Genomic DNA, 25,763 nt, shown 5'->3' on the forward strand with positions numbered 1-25,763 from the left:
AAGATAAAATGGTGATGTGATCAGGAGAGGGATTGTAATGCTCAATATTATCTGATAAATGACAATGAATGATATATTGTGGTACATTACCACATTAAAATACTGAGTCATTAAAATATAAATAATGAAATAATGTGAAAGGTTAATTATACAGTTACTGATAACATTTCCTCCATTCAATTAGCCTAGCCCCACCCACCTAGTAGATCTTCTTTCAGGGAGATCTTGTCTTGAACACCATAGTTCATAATTCCCTCAGACAGGGAAATGGTCAAGAAAAATGTCAGGCCAATCAGCGACAAGAGGGGGAGACAAAACTGAAACTTATTGTGACAAACAGAGACAGTAACACCTGCAAACGTCAAAAACTGCAGTTGGAAAAATGCAGATTTATTTACAGCAAAGGCCCACATACATCGTTTCCTGACTGTTAACGCTGTTTATTGTCAGTTTGTAAAGTTTAGGTGAAGTAGGAAGTAACGTTAGGAATCTCTGATCAACGTGATTGGTAAGGCTGGACCAATGGTTTCAAAGTTAGTGCCCGTCGCAACGTAAGTGTTTCCCAATCGAGAGTCACCAGACTCTATTCAGTTTGTGAATGAGTTTGGATTTTCCAGGCTACCATTCAATAGCATGACACTCCAAACAAGTATGGCACTTGTACTTTATTTTAATCAAAAACATTACACCATTCATCTGTGATATCCTCACAATTAAGAGTAGATTTCTTTACATTTTCCCATTTGTGTATGATTGGTAAATCACAATTGATTCATAAAATTAATTTAAAATACTTTTCAAACCCTTTCAGCATCAATGCAAAGCTCCTGATAATTTAAAATATGTCTTGGTGATTTCTTAAAAGAGGCTGACACAATTCATAAATGTAACTTCAAAAGTTACATTTTCCATTTGCCCTCATCCACAATACATAGAGGACAACTTCCAGCAACTCAAACTTGGTCACAGCCCATTGTTAAAGTACCTGGATCTAGTTCAACTACTGTATTAATATATATTTATAAAAACAGTGTATATATATTTTTTTTTTCACAAACAAGGTATTTGATCTCAACTGAAAATGTAATCTAGAATTTTCATCTACTGCTGACAGATAAGAGTCACTTCTCCGGGATGAGGTGGTACTGACCTTGATCCCTGCACTTTGCCATCGTGGACTACACCTGGCCAAGGTCAAACCATTTCACCTACAGTGCAGTGAGTTGAATACTCTGTAGTGAGTCAAAGCGTCTGGCAGTGAAGCAAACCTGCTTAAAGGAACTTGATAACCACAGCCATTTGGCTCTGAGTGAAACCATGTGATCAAGGTAAAGTATGGAGTGGTAGCATGGCACTTCTTTGGACTCAAATAATATTGTACATAAATTCAGGACACAAAATTGAAGTTGGACCATGGCATTTTTAGTTTTTTTTCTCATTTCAAACTGATGGGCCCTTCATTTAAAATCTACAGACCTCAGAATGAACCAGGAGTCCCTGGAATGCTCTGACCAGAGAACGCTGGAGGAAGGAGGGTTACTGTAGATGCGTACAAAACCTGGCAATGACACACTTGCTGAAATGTCCACTGTTTTCATGCCATCTGATGCCTTCTCTACCGTTTAAAGTCACTTGGCAAAAGGGAAGGAAGCTATACCAGCCTTGCAGCATGTATGCAAAAAAACAATGAAATGTAAAGAATGATCACAAATGCAATTTAAGCCATTATAACAGAAGTGGCAAAAAGAAAACTAGCTCGATGAACAGATATCTGGAGTGATAACTCAAGACATATCTGACTGGGACACAAATCAGCTCTGCAAAAGTAATGCTGTTCCCTGACTGTTAATAAATAACTCCTCTCCTCTAGCTGAATAGGTTTGGCCTTAAAAGACAGACAAGACAACGTTCTGCCTGCACAACATCTGCCACAGTGATAATACACATACAAGCCTTTAAGGTATTTCTGTTTCACTGAAAAACGGAGTCGATGTACGGTAATTTTCCACTGCTAGGACCGCTTACATAATCACCAATGACCGACAGGGAGATCATCTACAATAAATAAGGGTTCACACACGGGGGTTGAAGGCGAGGCAAGGGATAACCATGGCGTTGGTAAGAAGTAAAATTCCAAGGAACGCGAGTATTCCCTTTGTTTCACACACAGCAGTGCAAGGCAGACAGTCTGAAGAACTGAGAACTAGCTACCAGACGCTCAGAAAGCATGTGCTGCAGGGCTTAGGCGGCCCGGCGTACTGAGATGAAGGGGTGGGAAGGGGAGTTGGGTGTTGCTTCTTGAACTGGCATGGGTGACATCCGATCCAGTCAACAGCGCCGTCTCTTAGTGCAAGAATCGGATGCTCATCTTCTGCTCCACGTCAACCTTCTCCAACACCTGGGAGGAGGTCAGGGACATCATCAGTGAGGTTATCAGTCACGGTCACAGGAAAGACATGGCTGAGCCAAAAGCCAGAGACAAACATAACGGGTGTTGGTGTATGGGTACCAAAGAGGGAATGTGCTTTGGCCCACCTTGATGAACTCGCTGAAGGAGATGCACATGTCTCCGTTGGTGTCCGCTTCCTGGATGGTTCTATCAGCGATACTGCCCAGCTGCTCATCTGAAATGTTCACACCCACCATCATTCTAAGGACCTGCAAAAGATGCAAAAGCATAAGCAAAAGTTACTGACAGCGGAGACTTCCCACTCTGTCTATGCTATGACAAAAACGCTAGCATTATGACTAAATACATTCACAGCAAACACTTTAGCCTTGCGGGTGGATATGGAAGCCCTCCACAGAGGTTTGCCATGAGGCGCTGAACAGGGTTTACCACAGCAGATAGCTGAGGATGGCAAATAAAGCCTGGCAGACAGTTAATCCTCTGTCCCCAGACTGCCAGCTAAGGGTAAATACATGATAAGATGTGTCACCGTCCCAGCTGAGCCACCTTCACCACAGCTGCCAACTCCAAAAGTCGTTGCACAGGACAAGAGGTGAGGAGTGGTGACACAAATACAGAGTGAACTATTTGTGACAGAGTGACATCATGCCAGGTCTGCTTGTAATGATGAGTCATCAACTATTAACTACTTACTATTCCCATGAGAAGTATGAGATCAAGTACACCCAGAACTAGACTGCATTTCCGGCGGGAACTGCGAAAGTGTGCTTGCCCTGGTCCGGTCACCAATGTGAGCAGACAGTGGCATACGCTATGCTGAACCTGGCTTGATCCAGGCATTGTAACAGTGCCTTTCAGTGTTGGAGCAGTGGCAATATCTCAAAAGCTCTAGGAGAGGGCTATTCAACTATTGGCTTGCGGGTTAAATGCGGTTCGTTGGATTTTACCTTTGGGCCTGCCTTCGAATTTAGCTTCTATGACAGATCAAATCAATAAAATAAAATGACAGCAGTGATTGGCTGCAAAAATAAATAATGTCACGCGTCTTGCGCCTCTCAAACTGGGCTATCAGGTAACCTACAGAAGAATTGAAATTGTTTGTCAGGATACTTTTTCACTGATTTATTTTAAAAAATATGAGCTATGAGTGTGAATGTTATCTATTCCATCCCACAAATTATGTTTTACTGGTTTATTTGACAAATAATCTATATGGATTTGCTCTATAAAGACCTTATGTCTGTTTGGGATTGTTTTGTGAGCCTGGGGTTGTTTTGAGATCTCAGGTGTATCTCAGAATAAAGGAATACTTCATATTACTCTAAACCACCGTCTGTAAATCAACTGTATACTACTGTCTACATTGCACTATATTTTTTGACCTGTCTCTGTATATTTCATCACCTTTCTATACTGTGCCTCACATTGCAACACAGCTCAGATCTTTGGTTGCTATGAAGGCCAATCGTTCTAAATGGATGGTTGCTATGGCCAAAGGCCAGTTCTATCTCTGCCGTTGTCAAGCGGGCATATGTAGAATTCTGATGAACCTTATCTTATTTGAAACATCTCTATTTTACTTAGCCCACTTCCATACAGTGGGTCCCATTAAGAAGTGGCCACTTCATTCGCGCTTACCGTGATTCACACAGCAGCATTATTAAATTAATCTGTCACCATATGCCTATGCCTACGTTTGCAAAGAAAACATTTTAATTTGATTCACATTAAACGTTACATTTAATGTACATGTTGACAATGAGTAGGCTAGTTTTGGTTGTTGGTGGTGTTAATGGTTCCTTTAGTTATGCCTACAATGCAAGTTCCCTTGCGATTGGAAGCTCCTGTAGACAATAGTAGACGCATTTCAAAACATCGCGTTAGGAGTTAGGAGTCCTCGCCACTTCTTTTAAGCTGTCACAGACTTAGGTGCTACTTTTAGGGCTAAAGTGCTTCGTGAATTACTGTTAGTAAAAAAAATAGCAGTCCTAAAGTTACAAGTGACGAAGTTACGAGTGCAAGCATCTCATATCAAATGACCATGGCATTACGCTAAACAACATAAATCCCAATTAGCAACATACATCTCCTCCCTATAGCTAGCCACACAAGAAATGAATGATACTAAATCTCTGCTTAGTATGCTTCTCCGCTTAGCATTCTAATAACAGAAGGGGCACATTTATGTTGACCACTACAACATGACTCATTATGTCTGTAACGTTAACTGTATAAAACACTTACTTTCATAAAGGACGCACACCATCCAGCACATACACATGGAAACCGATATTTTAGGTTCTTGGCCACAAACTCAAAACGTGTCTCTCTGAAGCCCTGTTCTAGAATCTTTGCTCTGAAGGCTGTGTTGCTTGGCAACATCAAATAAACGAAATGAGTCTTTTCAAGGTATTAAAAGTGTACGTGTGATTACGAATGGATGTGTGTGGTTTGCAATTAGAATAAACAAGAAATAACATTTCGAATAATTTCCCATGATAAATTACATAATATTTGCACCTTACTTGTGAAGCTCACACCGTATTTAGTGAAATGTAATACAACGTTGCCACCTAGCGTTCAGATGTATTTAACATTAACGTGACATTTCCTGCTTATTCTTTCGTCAACTCCATGCTTTTAGGAAAACAATCTTTTTATCATAGTTCCCTCTTCAATGAGCGATTACCAGCTAGTTTTTGTAACAGAGATAGCTGTTTATTGTCCCTAGGTTTACAGAAACACCTATTCATATTAATATGTATGGAGTGCTGCCGACCACTGTTCATTACATGGCCCAGAATGCCTTGCATGTCTTTACAACAAAACAACACAGTAAAACCTAAATGCCCGTAAACATATGAATTTGCATACTTGTAACATTTTTAATAATACTCTCCCATCATGATATTTAACAGTAATGAAAAATTTATTTTGAATACCGTCAATGTGAAAATAACTGTACTACGTCAGCAATAAATAGCTAATGTTCTCCTAACCATTTCAGTTCGTAAGTCCATACTATCCCATGGCTGAGCAAGGATTTCATGATTGGGCAAGGCTGCCCAGAGACATTGTGCATACTTGGAAGACATTGTGATAGAAGTACAACTGTGAATGTGAAAGGTGATAGTTACCAAATACGGGTGGGTGGTTTGACAAATGCTGGAATCTTTTGGAATGTTTTCTTTTTTTTTTTTAGCTTATGCACCCTCACATTGGAGTCTCGAGTTCAAATACAAAATTTGGTATCGATATGTGACAGTGTTCCTGAGATATGGACGAATTCCTTATTCGGAGCTTCGCCGCCGATTTCGTTTGGCTGTGATGGGCAAACGCTTTCGAAAATCAAAAATCCTTCTAGTAACTTTTGTGAGGCTTGGTCCAAGGATCATGTACATCAAGTTTCGTGAAGTTCGGACCAAATTTGTGACCTGTGAAAATCTAGTTTCGCTTTCTATTCAATCCAATATGGCGGACAAACGACACGCCCACTTTACGTCATCTTCTCGAGCAAGTTGCACCGGTACTGCCCGGACGTTTTAAAGTTGGAATGGTGTCTCTGTTTCAAAGGGCCTAGGCGCTAGAGCTGATAAAAAATTAGGGAGACGGGAAAAATAAAACTTAAGAAGAACAATAAGTGTACTGCTTTGCAAGCACACTTAATAAGTGTGCTGCTTTCAGCAAGCACACTTAATTACAATCGACGGCTTGGTCTCAGGTGACCTGGCAGGTGTGAGGTCTTTGTTCCGAAAACAAAAGCCTCACTCTTTCCCACATCCTTGATGGATGGATTTAGACCTGGATTGCCAATTCTGCTTAGTATAAGAAGGAAATACTCTCACCTGTAAGAGCTCATCTCTGGAGATTTTGTCATCTCGGTCCAGATCATACAACCGGAAAGCAACTGCAATAGGGGGAGAGAGAGAGAGAGAGAGAGAGAGAGAGAGAGAGAGAGAGAGAGAGAGAGAGAGAGAGAGAGAGAGAGTGTAAGAGCGAGAAGGAAAGAGAAAGATTAGAAAGAGCACATTAGGCAAGTAGTCAGTGTGGTTTGTTTTGAAACTTAAGACCAAGGACAAATTTGACAGCGGTCCTCGTTAAGAGGGGACATGGATGCTGCAAGAGGTGAGAATGCCAGAGATGTTAAGCACAATCTAATGAAATAAACCAGTTCGCCAGGTAATGCCAGTGAGTCTGTGTGGGTAGAGAGCTTGAATTTCCCCTGGGGATCAATAAAGTATCTATCTATCTATCTATCTATCTATCTATCTAGAGAGGTACTGGACAGGAGCAGGTTTTGGTGTGACACAAATGCAAAACTCACAGAGCAGCTTATTGCTCCTGCTGTTGAGGGGCTCTCCAGCGTCCGGGTCCTTGTTCTTCTCGTTGTCCTCCACGGGCCGGAAGTGAGCCAGCGTGCGCATGAAGCCGCGGAAGTTCACCTGGTCCTCGCTGAGGGATAAACAGAGCAATGACAACTAGACTGCATTTCCGGCGGGAACTGCGAAAGTGTGCTTGCCCTGGTCCGGTCACCAACGTGAGCAGACAGTGGCATACGCTATGCTGAACCTGGCTTGATCCAGGCATTGTAACAGTGCCTTTCAGTGTTGGAGCAGTGGCAATACCTCAAAAGCTCTAGGAGAGGGCTATTCAACTATTGGCTTGCGGGTTAAATGCGGTTCGTTGGATTTTACCTTTGGGCCTGCCTTCGAATTTAGCTTCTATGACAGATCAAATCAATAAAATAAAATGACAGCAGTGATTGGCTGCAAAAATAAATAATGTCACGCGTCTTGTGCCTCGCAAACTGGGCTATCAGGTAACCTACAGAGGAATTAAAATTATGAAATATGACCAAGGCATTAAAAATGTGAAAATAACTGTACTACGTCAGCTATAAATAGCTAATGTTCTCCTTGCTACTTCAGTTCGTAAGTCCATACTATCCCATGGCTGAGCAAGGATTTCATGATTGGGCAAGGCTGCCCAGAGACATTGTGCATACTTGGAAGGCATTGTGATAGATGTACAACTGCAAATGTGGAAGGTGATAGTTACCAAATGCGGGTGGGTGGTTTGCCAAATGCCGGAAACTTTTGGAATATTGTCTTTTTTTTTTTTAGCACATTGGAGTCCAGAGTTCATATACAAAATTTGGTATCGATAAGTGACAGTTAGGGGTGGGCGATATATATCGTCTGCGATAATATCGTGATTGTTGTTTTAACGATGTGCAAATTGACATTATTGAGTATTTAAATTACTTATGTGGAAAAACACTCGAAATCACGCACTGAAGACTCATACATTCCCAGGAGGTAGGCTATGCGGGAGAAGTGCAGCAGAGCAAGTGTCACGTGATCACTAGTGGGTCACAACGTTGTCCCACGCAGCCTAATGTTAATTTTGTGCAGCGAGAGTAGCCTACTTGGGATTTTATGGCTACTTCTGTTCAAGTAGCATTGATGAGAAAGTCACGTTTTTTCCTACACGGTATTATATGGAGAGAAAACATTGGCCTTTGAGTATTTTATTAGTCAGTTGTAAACAAATAACTATTCTCATGTAACTCTTTTGTAAATGGACTTTGCTCGAAGTTCGCTCTAAATATCTACATTAGCATCTCTATGGGATTTCTCATATACATTAGCCATAAGCTAATGCATTAGTTTCTATTCTGTAACTTGGAATGCTAGCCTACGTGATTGCTCTAAAACAAAACATAGAAGGAAATAACTGAGATGTAGGCTACTCTGTTGGTCTGCTCTTAGTTTTATAGTGAATCCTATGTAAAGGTTTGAAAGGAACTTCAGCTTCAGACTTTCTCTTGGGAAACTGTTAGGCCTATTCATCTTCTCTAATGTAGCTGGCTAGACCATGTCATTGCCACACACACAAGTGGGGGCAGAATTGGAAATGTGTCAGAGTGACAATGCATTGGTTGATTTGGTTAAAAAGTCACAGGTTAGGTTATTGGTTATTATTGTAATGATGCTATTCATAAATAATGAGCTGTAAAGTAACTCAAGACTTACCCAAACAATTTTTTAAAGGATATCGACTAATTATCGTTATCGTCAAAATCACAAAAAATATCGAGATATTATTTTTTGTCCATATCGCCCACCCCTAGTGACAGTGTTCCTGTGATATGGACAACTTCCTGTTTCGGAGCTTCGCCGCCGATTTCATTTGGCTGACGGGCAAACGCTTCTGAACATCAAAAATCCTTTCTGTAACTTTTGTGAGGCTTGGTCCAAGGATCATGTACGTCAAGTTTTGTGAAGTTCGGACCAAATTTGTGACCTGTGAAACTTTCGCTTTCTATTCAATCCAATATGGCGGAAGTAGTGTTAATTTCGTCAGACGAGACGAGAGGAAATATGTTCGTCAACGACCTTTTTTTTCATGACTAAGACGAGACGGCAGTAATGTCCTGAAACACTGACTAAGACTACCTTAAGATGCATTATTGTTGACGAAAAAAGACGAGACTAAAATGTTTTGCATGAAATAAAAACTAAGATAAAATCTCCCTTCATGTTCGTCTACAAAATGAGAAGACAGGATACGTCTGTTGTTACGTTTTAAAAATATTCCGAATGAGTTCATACACAACAACTTTCTTGTAGGCTAGTCTACGTGCTGCTGCTGCAACCCTGTGGCTGCAACACGAAACTACATGGAACAAGAACACTGGAGATTTCTGCCAGAGTTAGCAAGCTAACTACCTAAGCTTTACGCCACAATGCTACATATCCAGAAGTTGAAGCTTCTCTCATACAAATTAACATCCCCCAGAATGTCCATACGAAAATGTTCAGCATGTAATGTCAACTATTCACTAGTTAGACTGATGATGCAAAGTTTGCTAGCAAGTAAGCTAATATGGAAAGTTCGCTAGCAAGTTAGCTATGGCTAAGATGGAGAGTCTGTTTGGGGAATGTGTTGTGTTTGGGCGCATATCGCCATCTAGCGAGGCAGAGTAAAACATTAATAGTTTGGCCTACGACAGTGTTTCTCAAACTTTTTCACTTTCAGGACCACTTAACTAACCCTAGCTAAAAAAAAAAAAAAAAAAAAAAAAAGATTAGACCTACTTCAACAGTAGCCTATAATTAGTCTACACAATAGGCCTACTCACTGAACCACCTTGCTTATTGTCTTTGCACTTTGCTTATTGTGTCAGAGGATTCATACTGTATGATTTAAACTGGCATATCTTACATAGACAGTGTTGCAGAACTGTTTGGATTTACATACAAGTTATATTGCAAACAACTCATCTATATTATATTTTACCACGTCTGCTCGCGGACCACTTGGGATAGCTTGCGGACCACCAGTGATCCCCAGACCACACTTTGAGAAACACTGGTCTACGAATATGACAGTGGTCCAGTCAAATCTTTTACTGTCTATGGTCAAATCCCAGCCGAGCTATAACTGTAGCTCGACTTACCTGTGCATGTAAACTTACTGACTGACAAAAAATCAGAATGAGTAATTATAACAGACGAGTAGCCCTGTGGACACACAATATTGTTGGAAAATTGAGATGTGTGAAAAACTATGACTCAAATGGTAATCAGAAATAATTTGTTATAAAAAAAGACTAAAATGTGTTGACTAAAACTGACTAAGACTAAGATACCTTTCTTTCTTTCTTTTGACTAAAACTAGACTAAAATGACGAGACTTTTAGTCGACTAAAACTTGACTAACAAAAATGATATTTGAATGACTAAATATGACAAAGACTAAAAAGGACATTACGTCACAAGACTAAGACTAAATTAAAAATAGGTGACAAAATTAACACTAGGCGGAAGAATGATTTTCATTTTCAATCATTTTCAATTTCCACACTACACCGGTTCCGGCCGGACGTTCCAGAGTTGGACCGGTGGCGATATCTCAAAAGGTCTAGGAGCAGGAGCTGGCCAAAAATCGGGCTTACAGGAATAATAAGAAAACTTAAGAAGAACAATAAGTGTGCTGCTTTGCAAGCACACTTAATGACCATCGCTGCCTCTCAATAACAGCCACTCGTTCTGAAAACATCAATGTGCGTGACCGTCTTTACAGCAGACATAAACAGTGATTTGTGTGACGCATCTAATGCATTTTCAGACAGCTGTTTCTCTCCCCTTGCTCTCTTTAGATCAAGAGGCAGACCTGGCAGACTCCCTTGTCAAGTGCCGTGTGCACCTCCGTAGGGAAAACCTCATCCATCTGAGAGATTCTCCTCATCAGCAATGACTCATGCTTCAGCCAGACTGGCCAAGGACAGAACTGGAACTGCGCTCACATTTCAGTATCGCCAAGCAAACAACAAATCTCTTCCATTTGGGCCTGAGGCGCACATGCATCTCTTAAGCTGTGCTCAGCTGGAACCTGAGCATTTGGAAAAGTACACGGTTGCATGCTCAAATTAGAGACGCGACCACTGTCAGCACGCGCCTTGATTTAAGCAGCGGATAAAGAGGCAAGGACAACGTGGTTTACGGCTCGGGGTCTGCCAAGATAGGCTGTCAGCCCTACTTGAAGTGCAGTTGACAGTGAGACTGATGGCATGCAGACATACAGCTGTGCCAATTTCACCTTGAGGTGGTTTATGTTTTTGTGTGTGTGTCTGTGTGTGTATGGTTTGCTGTTATTTGGCACTGCTACAGAAATCCATACTCTAAATTAAGGTTCCTCCAAACCAAACAAAACAAGAAAGAGGGAGAACCGCGTAAACACCATAAACCATTAGACGCAATGGCTACAATTAACCCGCCTACAGGCCGGATTTTTCTGGGAGAGTAATGATACGCTTGAGGGCACGTCGTCTCGAAATGTATTGGGCTTCAAAGACGACACAGCCAGGACGGTCAAAAACTAATAAACAAAACGCCCAAATGGAACAAGCCACAGACCTCCGGGCCTCAGTTCTGTAAGGCTACGGAGTGAGGCCTTTTTCCAGGGTATTATTCTAAGTTCAGCAGAAAGTGAACAGCTAAATCCTCAGTATTTCCAATGGCATTGAGAACTATCATGTGGTTGTGTAAGGCAACTCATTGGGTCAACACTTCATCTTGTTATATCTGCAGACCTCTTCATATCTTTATAGTTGCAGTGATATTCATGACAATCAAACTACTACACTTTAAATGTAACCACACTTTTCTCTATAGATGACGAGATCTGGGCCTCTATGGAAACCTTTAAACACTCACCCCTCTGGAAAGAAGGCATTGATTATGCGGTCACCTAGAGGATTAATCGCCAACTCAGGGATCCTTTGGAAGTCTTCGCGGCTGAGGGACAGAAAATGAGAATGTGAGATATATCAGAGAGTGAGTGGGTGAACATACAAGTCTGTGGCATGTAATCATGTAAAGGTATACGTATTCTTACCGAACCGTTTAGGTACAAGACGTTATGTTCAATACAGATGTGTACTGAATATACTGAATGCAGTCAAGCAGGCTTTTGTGCATGTGGATCATGTTTTAAATTCCATGTTTCCCACATACTAAGTGGCAGACCATGTTAGTTTAGTTAATTACCCGCAAAAAACATGACACCTTTTCAGAATACTATTCCTGCATATATGTGTTGAGCATCAGATATATTATAAATGAATATTAGGCTAGCAGTACTTACATGCTAACTGTATCAAAATGTAACCAAACTATGACTTCAACACTAAGGTATGTACCAAATCGTAATTTTTGTGTACTGTTACATCCCTACGCGTTTTAACCAGTTACCCCTGACTAGGGAACAGAAACAAAGAAGGAACCCAGCTCCTGAGACAATGTTGTGGCAACTAATGAATGATTACGCTGAGTCACTCTGGCATGAATATCAAACACGCCACACAAGAGCTGCACCATGTTCCCTTGAATAGCACTTCCTCTTTAGTGACGGTGGTGGCACCAGCTCAATGTTTAACATAGAAACACTAGAGGGGACTCAGTGAGATCTCAGGTGTTTCAAAGGAAATATCTTCCTGTTGTGACTCAAAACAAACTTATCCTGATCTGTTTGTTCCGTAGACTGCCATGCCCATAATATAAACATCAATACATCAAACATCATGCAGAAACTGAATATTGCTTCACTGCTCTGTACACTAACGGTCTTAATAATGTTTCAAGTCAGGTTCTTTCTAGAACAACAGAGATTAATATCCACGGACAAAAAATGTATATGTATGTAAAGTAATGTAAAGTCCATAACACTAATAGTCTAACTAGATGGGTCTATCCCTCTAGTTATGCTCTGATGAATGTTCACAAGATGATCAAAGGGTTTAAACAGTGCTTAAAATGCTATAACCAACTCAAACAAAACTTTGGACTTTGGACAAAAGAACATACAAGACAATGGTTAAATTCATATAAACAAACTTGATGCTTCCAACTTGACATCACTCAAGTTCCCTAAACACTGGATCTCAACTGAATAGAGGTTTTGTTTGGGCAATTCAGTCACACAAGTCACGCTATTACATATTTGCATCCATCAAAGCACAAGACAATCCCCTAGATTAAGGTTTCACCCTCAGAAAACAGTCTGACAAAGAAACGTTAGGCACTGTATTCATTTCCAAATTAACTAATTGAATGCCAAGCTGTTTTTGGGAGCTTTGTCCTAAAGTGCCAGCAATCTAGACCATTGTTGATGATTTTTGTACAGCCACAGCATATTCTGTGTTATAGCTATGAACACATACAATGGCTCGTTTAAAAGGTGAGACTTTAAGCTCTCTGTGGGTGCAAACCGTGTATTTCTACACGCCTCTGTTCCTGAGAAATCCCAAGCTAAACAGTGGCTAGTTTTCATCAAAATCACAGTTTTTTTCTAGAAATGGAGATATAACATCTTGAAGTATGAAGTGTTGCCTGTTACTTACTTGTGTAAACTTTCCGGGAAGTGATCAGCGAGACCTGGCGAGACTGCCACCTAGTGATAGACCCACGAAAATGTCCTGGTTTTAACCTGACGTGCATGTGTCACTGATTCGACCCAAAGCGGCAACCGAGTTATGATAAAATGTCCAGATAGTGCGTTTTCATGAGTTTTCGATCGTCATATATTTCATTTCCATTAATCACAGAGTTCCCAAAATCACATATAAGGTGTGTTAGAGTGTCTAGTTTCGTAATTAAAAAAAAAAAGCTAAAAACGTAATATTACGTTTTTTGGCACTCAACGCATGGGAAGGGAAAACGTAATATTACGTTTTTGGCACTCAATGAGTTAAACATAGGCAGGAGAGCATGCTGGCATTTCTAGCACTTAACCTTTTACAATCCCAGCAAGTAAAGCAGAAACATGCCACACGTCTACAGTTTCTATGGCTGACAGCAGCTCACAGGAGTCAGGTTTGACATGTAAAACATTGACACCAAATGGTTCCTTTGGAGCCAGACTGGGTAATAATGAACAAAAGTATGACAAATAGGCTACAAATGTCCAGGCAGGCTAAATGTGGCACAAGATTTAACTTACTCTACTCGGACAACCTCAGGAAGCTCACACTCACACAGCTCACGCTCACACAGCTGAAACTACCCTCTTCATCTACCATTACCAAAAGCTTGTGCAAACTCCACTGTTCATGCTCAGCTAGGTCTTATTTCAAACTGGCCACCATATTGTTGCACAACCCTGAATGTAAGCCTACACTTAGATAGAGAAGCATGACTATACGAGTTCATGGGACACTATTTCACCGAGTTCAGTCATATGGCTTCATCCATATGTCAGACATTCTGTTTCTGTAAGGCATTTCGGAATGTAACTGTCAAGTCACAGACACTTGGTAAAGAGGTAGTGAGTGTGTGATATGTAAGGTGTAATTGAGGAAGGGGATTGTCGGTAGTTCAAGGGTTTTCTCATGTGTCTGCTTGATGACAGGGCAAGAAGTTCAGTGTTGTGGGTGAATGCAGGGGGATGCATAGCATACCTGAGCGCTCCATTTTCTCCTTTATCTAGGCTGTGGAATCGGCTATAGAGACGTGTGATCTGACTATGGGAGACTGTAAGAGAAAGAAGAGGTATAGAGAAAGAGATTATTTGGATGAAGCAGAGTTTTCCCATTGCAATTAAGTTTCAAGATGAAAGGTGATTTCAAAATGCTACATGGGATGAAATTGTATGCAATAAAACATAATCCCATGGCCAGAGATTATGATTGTGTACAGAGGCTACAGAGATTAACTGCCTTCCCTCAAGGGTCTGAAAGGGGAGGGGTCAGAATAGTTAATTCTCAGCCATGGAATTTCAACAGGTTGGTCCGGTCCCCAGAGGTGGAAATTTGACCAGGGAGATCAGAAAACTCACTTGTTCTTGCTCTTCCCCCTGCCCCCATCACTCTAACTATGTCAAAGCAGTTGATTCAATATGTTTCTACAGCTCCCTCACACACTCTCCTAGGGAAATGAGTTACAGCACAATTACAACATTTGATGAAACATTGAGGATAACAGACTTGAGTTAAGCGTGCATGTCAATGTTGGGCACTTAGTGATGGGGCAGTTTAACATCAGAAGAAAACAATGAAAGGATTGACAAGGCCCCTAGACCCTAGAACTATAACATTAGCCTTCGTTCAAACTAGACAGACCATAGGGGAAGTTGTTTGTCAGTCAGTGGCCATAGGAAAAGCTAAGACTGATGCCACAACACTAACGTCACCACAACTGATGGCTGGAGAGGCATTTATTTTTAACATGCTGAGGAAGTGTAGTTTTCAGTCGTTCAAAGCTTTTCTACCGCAAGTCCAGGGCACTGACCTTCAGCCTCAAATCAACTCCCACCGAAGCCCATTACATTACTGTGAGCCTAAGTATGACTGTATTGCAAGGGCCTCCTTACACCAAACAACTTTGACCAGATTTGGGAAAGATTATTGTAAGATTGTGGTCTTTAGAGTAAAGTTTGAATGAGGGGCAATGGTTAAAAGACTCCAACCTTTCAAGAATCCTTCCCAAATCTTGTCAGAGATGTTTGGTGTAAGGAGGCCATAAAAGCTAAAGCTACGGGGATTGCCATATCTGAAGCCTCCAACTACAGGACCAGCCGTTCTCGAGCAACACAACTCATAACAAACAGTCCTGAGGCACAAAACACGGTACGATCAGTATCCCGACATATAATTTGCATAATGTTTCAGTCTGTTGACCACATGAACGCAATCTTAGTAGTGCCAATCCATGTAAGAACATCCAAATGACTATGTTCTAGGTAAATGCACTCTGATTTTGACACCACTTAACGTTAACAGTTACTGAATATGCTTACTGCGAGGGTAACTTTGATCATAAAGGGGGTCATATGATAAAGGTAACGTAACATTGGTCTCAATGTGTAACTGTTAATGCTGCGCAGTTATCAGTTGCTTATGTTAACAGCAATGTTGCTGCCGGGTGAGGTAGCTGACGATATCTGGCCATTTAGCAAACGTTAGCTGGCTAACTCACCTTCACTCACACCTCAAAGTAACGTTTAACGTCACTGTTTGAGATGACAAACGTGCACTGCTTTACATATTATTCGCATTAACGTTAAATATGTTCCATGAACTCAAAGACAACGAACCGAGCACCATATTTGCTTCAGATTCACTGTATATCATTCCCTAACTAGCTGCTAGAAATCCTTGCGCAACATCAAGAGAAATGACTGACTAGCTAACTTGTCAGCTAGCATCCAGCTAACATACATGATCAATGGTTGCAAACACATAACGTCTAACGTTACACAGAAACAGGGACTTACATCCAGTCTCCTTTTTGATTTCTTCGATGTCCTCCTCTCTGAGTAATGACGACGCTCTGGACCCCATATTAACAAATGTATGGTATGATGAGCCGAGTTTGGCTGGACAGCTAGCTAGCTACTTTGGTTTAACGTTAACGTCAGGCTTCTCTGTCTGTAGCTCAAAGACAACGCTCTGGCTTAGAATGTTTCTAGGAGAGATAAGTTAGCCTTCTCTGTGTAGCTGACTAGGTGTCACGAAGTCAGGTAGTCGTTGCTGGCCACAAGTAGCCTAGCGTAACAGTCAAAATACAACTCTGCCCAGTGTCCCCAGCTAGTAAGACTGTCTTCAGAGTAGTTGTCTCAGCCACCCAGCGCTTTGCTGATTGCCGAAACCTCTGCCGAAACTTCCTAGCACTAGGTGAGAGGCGTAGGCTATGCGTCATGAACCATCGTCACGACGGACGGACAAACCTGGCTCTCATTGGCTGTGACTGAGAGATGTCAGTGGCAAATAGAGCATCACACAGTCAAAGAGAAGTAAAAGTAACAAGAGGAACGTTACATTGCAACAATCACCCCCATAACCGAGCTGCAGCTCCGCCATCTTGGACTGAACGCAACACAACTGTCATCGAGGTTCCAATTCAAAAGTGGTTAAAGCGAGCTGAATAGTTTACGAGTTTTTAATATTTCTATAGCTAAACTAAAACGGCGTGTTGAATAATGCACAACAAAATAATGCTTATGGATCCGTTTCTAATTAATTAGACTTTTATAACAAAATAAAGCTATTAATTCAATGACTAGCCTAACTCGGAACCAGCAATAGCCTACTCGTGGTAGCCTATAGTTAACCATGCAGTTGCAATATGTGGTAAATTAAATTAGCCTATTTAATGCTTTGAATGCAGCCCTGGAGTGGCTATTATCTTTGGGAGGATTCCCGGTGGGCCGTTAACTTTTTGTGCCAGTCTGAATGTCGTTTCGAGAAGAAGATATTGTTTCTGAAGTTCATTTGCTGCGCCCTCGCGGCACTTCAGCAGCCTACATGTAGAACGGTCGCAGCTCCTTACTCACAGTTTCCCCAAATATTAACAAAGTAGCACTCACAAAAACTATTCGGAAGTCGCAACTATATTTGCAACAATTAAGGGAGTCTATGAGCGGTCCCTCCTCCAATGGTATGGCCCTAACGAACTCCAGGGTCAGGTGACACAGTAGCCTAATTAATTGAGAGTTTAAAAAAAAAAAAAAAACGTTATTCTTCCACCGTCCAGTCCAGCAGCTGTCAACATAGGCTACAACGGAAAACAGGCGATATTGGAAGGTATGTAGGCCTATCTGCTTTAACTTTTTTAATCTAGGCTTTTTAAAGTCCACCAAGAGTCAGAGGCCTACCCTCCGTGATAGGCTATGAATGAATATGCTGCCTTGATATAGCCTACTCAAGCAGGCCTTTATGTTCATGTCGCAAATGTAGAGTCCGACTTGCTTCAGCCACAACCATCTTGAAAGGTGAACATTTTAGCCTACTATTTGCACGGATTTACTGGGTGTTTCTTATGTATACAACTGTTGCGTGTATTCGGCCACTGGGTCTCCAACACGTCGCTCTTATGCTCAGTCGCCTGCCGCCTTGTCAGAGCTTGCCAGAGACTGAAGACGCTACATTTAAACACAATTGTTGCCACCACTCGAGGCATTCCAGCCTACGAATGTAATAAAAAGCAAATCAACAGTCAGTAGATGAAAGGGACAACACATTAGTCAAGAGAGAATATTTAATAGTAATAGGTCATCACACAATTAACAGTAATAAAATTGGTGATTGAGTAGATCACCACGTCTTTTCTGCTGGCATTAGGCCTACACAAAACAAAGCAAACATTGTGCAAGTAAAGTGCACAATTATTACAAATATAATTTAATTAATCTCAACTGATAAGAACTTTGTACAACGCACATTTGCTACATAAAGAGAGATTTAATTGACAGATTTAGAGATGACTTGGCTTTAAAAAAAAATCTGTTGCGTTTCTGTTTGGGCTGTGACAGTTGTCGATTTTGAGTCTGTAATAGGTGATGGATTCTGACTTGAATAATTTAATCATGTACACGAGTTTTTTTGCACTTTTCCTTGTTACACATTGAATACAGTACACTGATAAATAGTATATAATTGAGTACAACATTGATGTTATATCAATGAAAACAACTTGAGAAATATGCACACTTACTGTATATCAGTATATTGGCTAATATTGTTATTGTTTTTGTTCTTAGAGCGGCAATGCTGTCCTGGAGCTTGACGACCCCCCTGAAGATATCCTGGAAGTACTGAGCAACACGGAAATGTCATCAGTGCCTGCCTTTCAGCACAATGAAAATGTGCTGGGGTACATTGGCAATAAGGTGGTGGGCAATGTACCCAGCCATGGCAGGTTATGGCGACTGAGCATAAGAGCGATGGAGACCCAGTGGCCGAATACACGCAACAGTTGTATACATAAGAAACAAGTGACCAGAGCAGAATCGAGAGAAGATCCTGAATGTCTTAAACGAAAATTCCGCCAACTTTGCAACCCTCAGACAAATATAACAATGGAAAGACACAAATTTAATACAAGAAACCAACGACCAGATGAAACAATTGAGGCTTACGTGACCGACCTGAAAAACAAAGCCAAGGGCTGCAGATTCGGTGAACTCAGAGACGAGCTTATCAGAGACAAATTGGTGTGTGGCATAATAAGCGATGGCATGAGAAAGCAACTCCCGCGTGACAATGAGTTAACTTTAACCAAAGCCATTGACATGTGTCAAATGTATGAACAGACTGAACAACATACAAAGGCCCTTGCAGCCCCGAAACAAACACTTCCGAATGTGGACAGTTTACAACACAAAGTATGGAAAAGACAGACACCAAAGCCAAAATCAGGCGCAGAGCAGTATGCATTTCAATCACTTTCAGACCAGCGTCCCACACATTCCATAACTAACTGCAATAATTGTGGAAATAACCATGAGGCTAAAAGAGAGAAATGCCAAGCTTATGGTCAGCAATGTCAAGTGCAAAAAAGTGGAACCATTTCCAGAAATGCTGTAGATCATCACAAACACAAGGCTACAAAAAGAGATCTGTGAATCAGATTCAAACTGTGCAGGCCACTAGTAGTGATGAGGAACTGTTCTTTGTGGATGGAGTTAGTGTTACAAGTGGAACTGTAGATGCTGTTGACTCCCATCTGCTACAAAGGAATGACATATTCTCCACTGTACACATTAATGGAAAACCCGTAGAACTCAAAGTTGATACAGGCGCCAAATGTAATGTCATGTCTGCGGATCTTTTCACACAAGTGAGACAGCATGAAAACCTCCAGTCATCAGAGGGTACTAAACTGGTAGCCTATGGAGGTGAAGAAATCCATACAGCTGGGTTAGCCCTACTTTTGTGTCACTCTGCAGGCAGAGTATACAACCTACAATTCTACATAGTGAAACGAAACGTACAACCTCTGCTTGGCCTACCAGACTGTCTTCGCTTGGACTTAATCAGCTTGAACAAAGAAGTTCATCACATAGACATCAGCAAAGAAACACATTTCTCACACCAGATGTTTACAGAGTATGCAGACCTCTTTAAAGATGAGCTTGGCAAGCTTCCTGTCACTTATTCCATGAAGCTAGACCCCGAGGTCCCGCCAGCCGTAAAACCAGCACGTAAAATACCAGTGCCAATGCAAGATAAAGTCAAAGCAGAACTGACCCGTATGGTTGACTTAGGCGTAATCACTCCTGTCGCAGACCCCACTGAATGGGTTTCTTCTATGGTTGCAACTCATAAGAAAAACTCTGATGACATCAGACTATGCATTGACCCAAGGGATCTAAATAAAGCCCTGAAACGTCCGCATCATCCCATGCGTACTGTAGAGGAAGTAGCTGCACAAATGCCCAATTCCACAGTCTTCTCTGTCCTCGACGCGAAAAGTTCATTCTGGCAGATCTCACTTGATCACAAGTCATCCATGCTGACGACTTTCAGCTCTCCATTTGGCAGGTTCCGCGATGCCATATGGAATCAACTCAGCCAGTGAGGTGTTCCAGCGTGCAATGGAGCAAATCTTTGCTGGGTACCCCTGCGCTGTCATAGTGGACGACATAATCATAGGCGGGAAAGACGAAAAAGAGCATGAACAAAACCTCAAAAAAGTGCTTGACCGTGCAAGGGAAGTGAACCTTAGGTTCAACCCCACAAAGTGCAAATTTCGACTTAAAGAAGTCTGTTATGTCGGACATGTGTTCACAAGTGAAGGATTAAAGCCAGACCCTGCAAAGACAAAAGCAATTAGTGAGATGCCCTTACCTGAAAACGTCACAGCCCTTCAGCGTTTCTTAGGCATGATCAACTATCTAGGAAAGTTCATTCCTAATTTTAGCGAGATCTCAGCCCCTCTGCGCGAGCTAACATGCAAAGACATTCAGTGGTGCTGGCTGGAACAACATCAGGAGGCGTTTGACGCTTTGAAACGGTGCCTGTCCAGTCCACCTACTCTGCGCTATACGATCTCCAGAAATCGGTTACACTTACCTGTGACGCCTCACAGTATGGACTCGGGGCAGCATGCCTTCAGGAAGGTGCTCCGATCGCATACTCCTCCCGAACATTGACACAGACTGAAATGCGCTATGCGCAAATTGAAAAGGAGCTGTTAGCAGTCGTTTTTGCATGCTCGAAATTTAATGATTACATCTATGGAAAGCGGATCAAGATTGAGACTGATCATCAGCCTTTAGTGACAATACTCAACAAGCCCATACACTCAGCTCCAGCCAGATTGCAACGTATGATGCTGAGGCTGCAAAAGTATGACTTCAAGATTGTCTACAAGAAAAAAGGCTCACAGATGTACATCGCTGGTACATCGCGTGCCCCTAGAACAACAACGGAGCAGCACAGTGATGAACCAGGTGACTATGAGATCATGTCAGTCCAACATATCTCATCCTCCAGACTGAATGAATTGAAGGCACACACTGCTTCAGATCCAGCCCTGCAGAAACTGAGCAGCGTCATATCAAAGGGCTGGCCTCTGAAACAAACTCAGATATCCCCAGAGATCCGCCAGTACTTCCCCTACAGAGATGAACTGGCTGTTGAAGATGGTGTTATCATGAAGGGCCCAAAGACAGTCATTCCCAAGTCATTGCAAAAGGACTACATCACCATTCTTCACAGAGGGCACCCAGGCACAGAATCCACTAAACACAGAGCACGTGGAATCGTGTTCTGGCCCACAATCAGTGAGGACATTGAGAGGGCCACAATTGCATGTCCTGTGTGCAACAGTACGAAACCTCACCAACAAAAGGAACCACTTAAGCTACACCAGGTCCCTGACCTACCCTGGTCAACAGTCGCAACTGACATATTTGAGTGGAACGGCCAACACTATTTAGTTTTAGTTGATTCCTACTCAGGTTGGTTTGAGATTGACCTACTTCGTGACTTAACTGCCAACACTGTGATCACAAAACTAAAAAGGCACTTCTCTGTCTATGGCAGCCCACACAAACTCATTTCGGACAATGGCACTCAATTCACCAGCCAACGCTTCACAGACTTTGCCCTGGCTTGGGACTTCTGTCATATAACAAGCAGCCCAGAATACCCACAAGCCAACGGGCTAGCTGAGCGTGCCGTTCGTAGTGCAAAGCAACTAATGGAAAGATCAAAGAGAGATGGAACAGATGTTTTCCTCAACCTGCTCAATCTTCGCAATGTGCCACGTGACCACACCATTGGCTCCCCAGCCGAAAGGCTGATGTCCAGGCAGACACGAACGACCCTACCTGTGAGTAAGAAATTGTTAGTCCCAAAATCCAAGAACAACACAGTTGTCAAGGCAGGGCTCATTCGTAAACGCCTTTCACAAAAGGAATGCTATGACAAATCCAGCAGACCCCTTCGTCCCTTGCATCAAGGCGAGGTAGTACGGATGCAAACCCCTCATGGGCATGACCGCTTAGGAACCATCAAGGAAGTCTGCAAGGAACCCAGGTCATACATCGTCCAATCTGAAGGAGGCGAGTACAGACGGAACCGCAGGCATATTCTCCCAGTCTCTGAACCCCCACCACAACAAAGAGACCCCCATGACCCCACTCCTGCAGTTCAGTCACATACATCCCACTCCGACCAGCATACATACACACCTGTACAAAACACAGAAGAACAAACAATCAACCACACACAAAACATGAGCCAAGACCCAGTCCAATCCTTCAATGGGACAGCAAACAATACTTACATTACACGCTCTGGGAGGGCTTGCAAGCCAAATCCCAAGTAAGCTTAAGGGCCTGAAAGAAAAAAAAAAAAAATTGTTACATCGGCATGTGATATCATTTTGTAGTATGTGACATGCCTACAGTATGACCTTACCTGTGATTCAGTTACGAGTTTGGAATTAACCATCTCCAGGGCTCTCAAGTGTCACGCTTTGAGCGTGACAGTCACTCATTTCGGTCTTTTGTCACGCACTCCCGCCACACATTGTATTTCTCACGCAGAAAAAAAATATAATATTTAATATGCCGCAGTGCCCAAAATGTCTCTGGCCGCGCCGCTCTCACTATGGAACCGGCAAGAATCAAGCACGTCGCCATGCACATCTCCCATGGAGTTCTTGGTCGAGCCTGCCACTTATCAGCCAATCAAAAATAACGAAAGGGGCTACACAATAGCCAATCAGAAAAAAGCACTATTGTATCTGTGTAAGATTTAACGCAACAGCCAATGAAAAAATCGTATCGTATCCTGAATTGTTCACGTGAATCTGCTAGTTTCCAAAGTTTCGTTCATCTTCAGAGGAAACCACTGAGCTTCGAGCATCAGTTTGAGCACAGAGTAAGTCATCTTTTAATGTTACAACAAATCCACAACTTGTTTGACACAAACAACAACGTGACTGCTGCTAGAGAATGTTTCCCAGATAATTAGCATCAGTTGTTCATGAGTGTCTGTAACTTAGCCAACAGTTTTACAGCCTGTTCACTGACAACACTTGGTCAGAACAAGTAGCCTAGTCATATTTTCGTTATCACACGATGACTGACATATTGTCACATTATAAACATCTCTCTCTCTCCAAATAGGCTTAACAATTTTATTAGCACTAAATAAACTGTATTGCATATTGTCATAAGTCACTTTTAGTTTTAAAATCATGTCATATTGTATAATTAATTATATCCTGGCCATGGATGCATTAATCATTGCATTTGTCTTTCAAAGATGTCAGGTAAGAAAAACAATTAAGCATCATTTATTCGCCCTGAGAGGAAAGCCCCCTATAAAGGCCAGGTGAGTGGATGCTAGCTTAGAGGTGGTGAAAAGGGTAGGTCCGTCATTGAATTGTCAATGCCATGTGTCAAATCTTTTGTTCTGCAAGTCTGAGCAATTATAAATTATACTTATGCCCCATTTTGAGTTTTTTGCCCAACATTGCACATCATCTACTTAGGAGGGCATTGCTCCTACATACTTTGGCCGATAATCAAATGTCTGATCTCTTTGGAAAGCTGAGACACTGTAGTTTTTGGAAAACAATTAGAATAACTGTGTGATGTACTGACACAGAGTTACAGAGGCTAGAATATTGTTTTCTTTTTCTACCGGATAACAAGCATCTCTGAACTGACCACATTTCAGCCCTCTAGGACTTGACTTGATATGACTTAGAAATACAACTGAGCCCTAGCATCAGGTCTGGTGAAGCTGTGTGCAAAAGTAGATCAATATAGAATGACAATATGAGTAGCCTACTTTAGACCATTATTTGCCAAGGTATGCTCATGCGTTTTGTTAAATGCCCTATAGAAACTACCCATAGGACTTTTGGTTATAGGACATAGGGGGGCGTCGATGGGGAATGTCACTCCTGCCTGTCCTCAAAACTTGAGAGCCCTGCATCTCAGTTTCAAGTGAAAACGGCATTGTAATCCTTTGTTAATGCACATGTATTAGAACAGGGTTTGTTTATTGTTATCCCACAGCCATAAGCTAAGGAAAGGAGATGTAGAACATTTGTCTATGTCATGTTACTCACCAAATGTTCATAAGTAATGAGATCAGTTTGAATACTCTGAATGGGCACTGCGCATGCGCGTAGTCGTTATAGTGAATGAGGAGTCTGACCCAAGTTGCCGGTTGTGGCTAGATGGGATACAGCTAACAACGGAAGTCACGTAACAGATAGTGAAATCTCCAGAGAAATAAACAGTATCACGACAGGAAGTAACCTAACCCTAATCCTAACCCTAACCCTTAGCTGTATCCCTTCTAGACACCACCCAAGTGGCCTGTAATGCCTTTATGCCTTTACGAGTTCCTGAGTAAAAGTTATAATACGGAATCCTGAATGATGTGTCACTCGTCTTTCAACACTAATGGTCCATTTTTTTTCAACAATGGCGGCTAATGGAAGCCTCATAGTTCCCGAAAGTTAACAATTTATAATAGCAGCAGTGCAGTTACAGGCTGTTTGTAGCCAACATTTCAGACTCAGATTTACATTATTGGCTCATCCGAATAATAATAATAACAGTAACAACAGCAATAGTAGTAAAGTAATAGTATTAATAACCTAATTATAATAATAAACTATTTATGTATACTATGACAGCTTTTCTGCTGCTCAGTTTTTATCAGTTCCTTATCAAATAAATTAAAAGAGGCTAAAGCCCAATAAATGTGCCACAGATAATAACCTAATATAAGATAAACCTTGCCTATACCATTTCAATTAGGCAGCACTAGGCAACACCACGAACGAGCTGTCATTAAGTTTTTGCGTTTGTAGCCTACAACTTTTATGACGTGACGTGTCTTGGGCATTTAGCTTTACCATCATGTCAACATGGTTGTAATGCGCAATGCTCATCTAGGCTATGGATTTAAGTGGTTTAATTTTAAAAAGGGCAGCAATAGTGGGATAAGGTGCAACTGATTCCCCAAAACAATTCCTCCATAACTGTGGATTTAATCGTTTGATATGTGGATAACTTTCAGTGGACTAAACACATAAAAGGTAAGATTTTGTTATCACAAAGCTAGCTGGTTCGTTAACATTTAATATGGCAAAGCATATTTACAGCCAACTTTGTACTTGCAACAGTGAAACTGAGTTTGTTGTTAACATTGTTGGTAACGTAAACGTTTCTTCAGTTAGGAGCAGGACTGTTTTTTTTAATTTTGCATTCATTTTCATTGGCAAAAGCTGGCCTAATATGCATGAGAGAATCTAGATTTGAGGGAGCTGCAGCTGTTAGCATCAGCACGGTCATATTAACACAGCAGGGCACACTAGCCCAGTGATGGCTAGCCCAGTGATGAAGGATCGTGTAAAATCCCCATCCCCAGAAAGTTTCAAACCAAGCTTGCGCTGATGATGCATGATCACTGATCAAATTGCTATTTTCTGACACGATGCACACCATTCCCAGGTGCTCACCTGTCTGAATCTCAAGCTCTTTAGCCTAGCATCTTAATGCTGTTCACAGCACGGTGAATGACAAACGATGACAA

At 41.7% G+C, this 25,763-nt stretch overlaps 1 protein-coding gene across 1 annotated transcript; it reads right to left on the reverse strand.

The window, feature by feature from the left end:
- Window positions 1-647: 647 nt before the first annotated feature.
- On the reverse strand, window positions 648-16,567 carry chp1 (calcineurin-like EF-hand protein 1). The gene is made up of 7 exons (XM_076299629.1): window positions 16,187-16,567; window positions 14,373-14,445; window positions 11,632-11,712; window positions 6,735-6,862; window positions 6,256-6,317; window positions 2,536-2,658; window positions 648-2,398 (listed from the first exon to the last, which is right to left on the reverse strand). Exons 1-7 carry the CDS (start codon window positions 16,251-16,253, stop codon window positions 2,345-2,347), a joined length of 588 nt encoding a protein of 195 aa, XP_076155744.1. The 5' UTR covers window positions 16,254-16,567; the 3' UTR covers window positions 648-2,344.
- Window positions 16,568-25,763: the final 9,196 nt, after the last annotated feature.

The sequence above is a fragment of the Alosa pseudoharengus genome, unplaced genomic scaffold (assembly GCF_046254945.1).
Source record: "Alosa pseudoharengus isolate Yale_2024_CS ecotype anadromous, Long Island Sound unplaced genomic scaffold, YU_APseudo_1.1 YU_APseudo_1.1_scf_22, whole genome shotgun sequence".
Lineage (NCBI taxonomy): Eukaryota > Metazoa > Chordata > Actinopteri > Clupeiformes > Clupeidae > Alosa > Alosa pseudoharengus.

Excerpts from the sequence above, each read along its gene's own strand:
- chp1 (XM_076299629.1), bottom strand. The coding sequence starts at position 16,253 with ATGGGGTCCAGAGCGTCGTCATTACTCAGAGAGGAGGACATCGAAGAA. Across the intron at positions 11,713-14,372 it reads GGAGAAAATGGAGCGCTCAG|CCGCGAAGACTTCCAAAGGA; the intron begins GTATGCTATGCA and ends TCTGTCCCTCAG. Across the intron at positions 6,318-6,734 it reads CAGGAGCAATAAGCTGCTCT|TTGCTTTCCGGTTGTATGAT; the intron begins GTGAGTTTTGCA and ends CCCCTATTGCAG.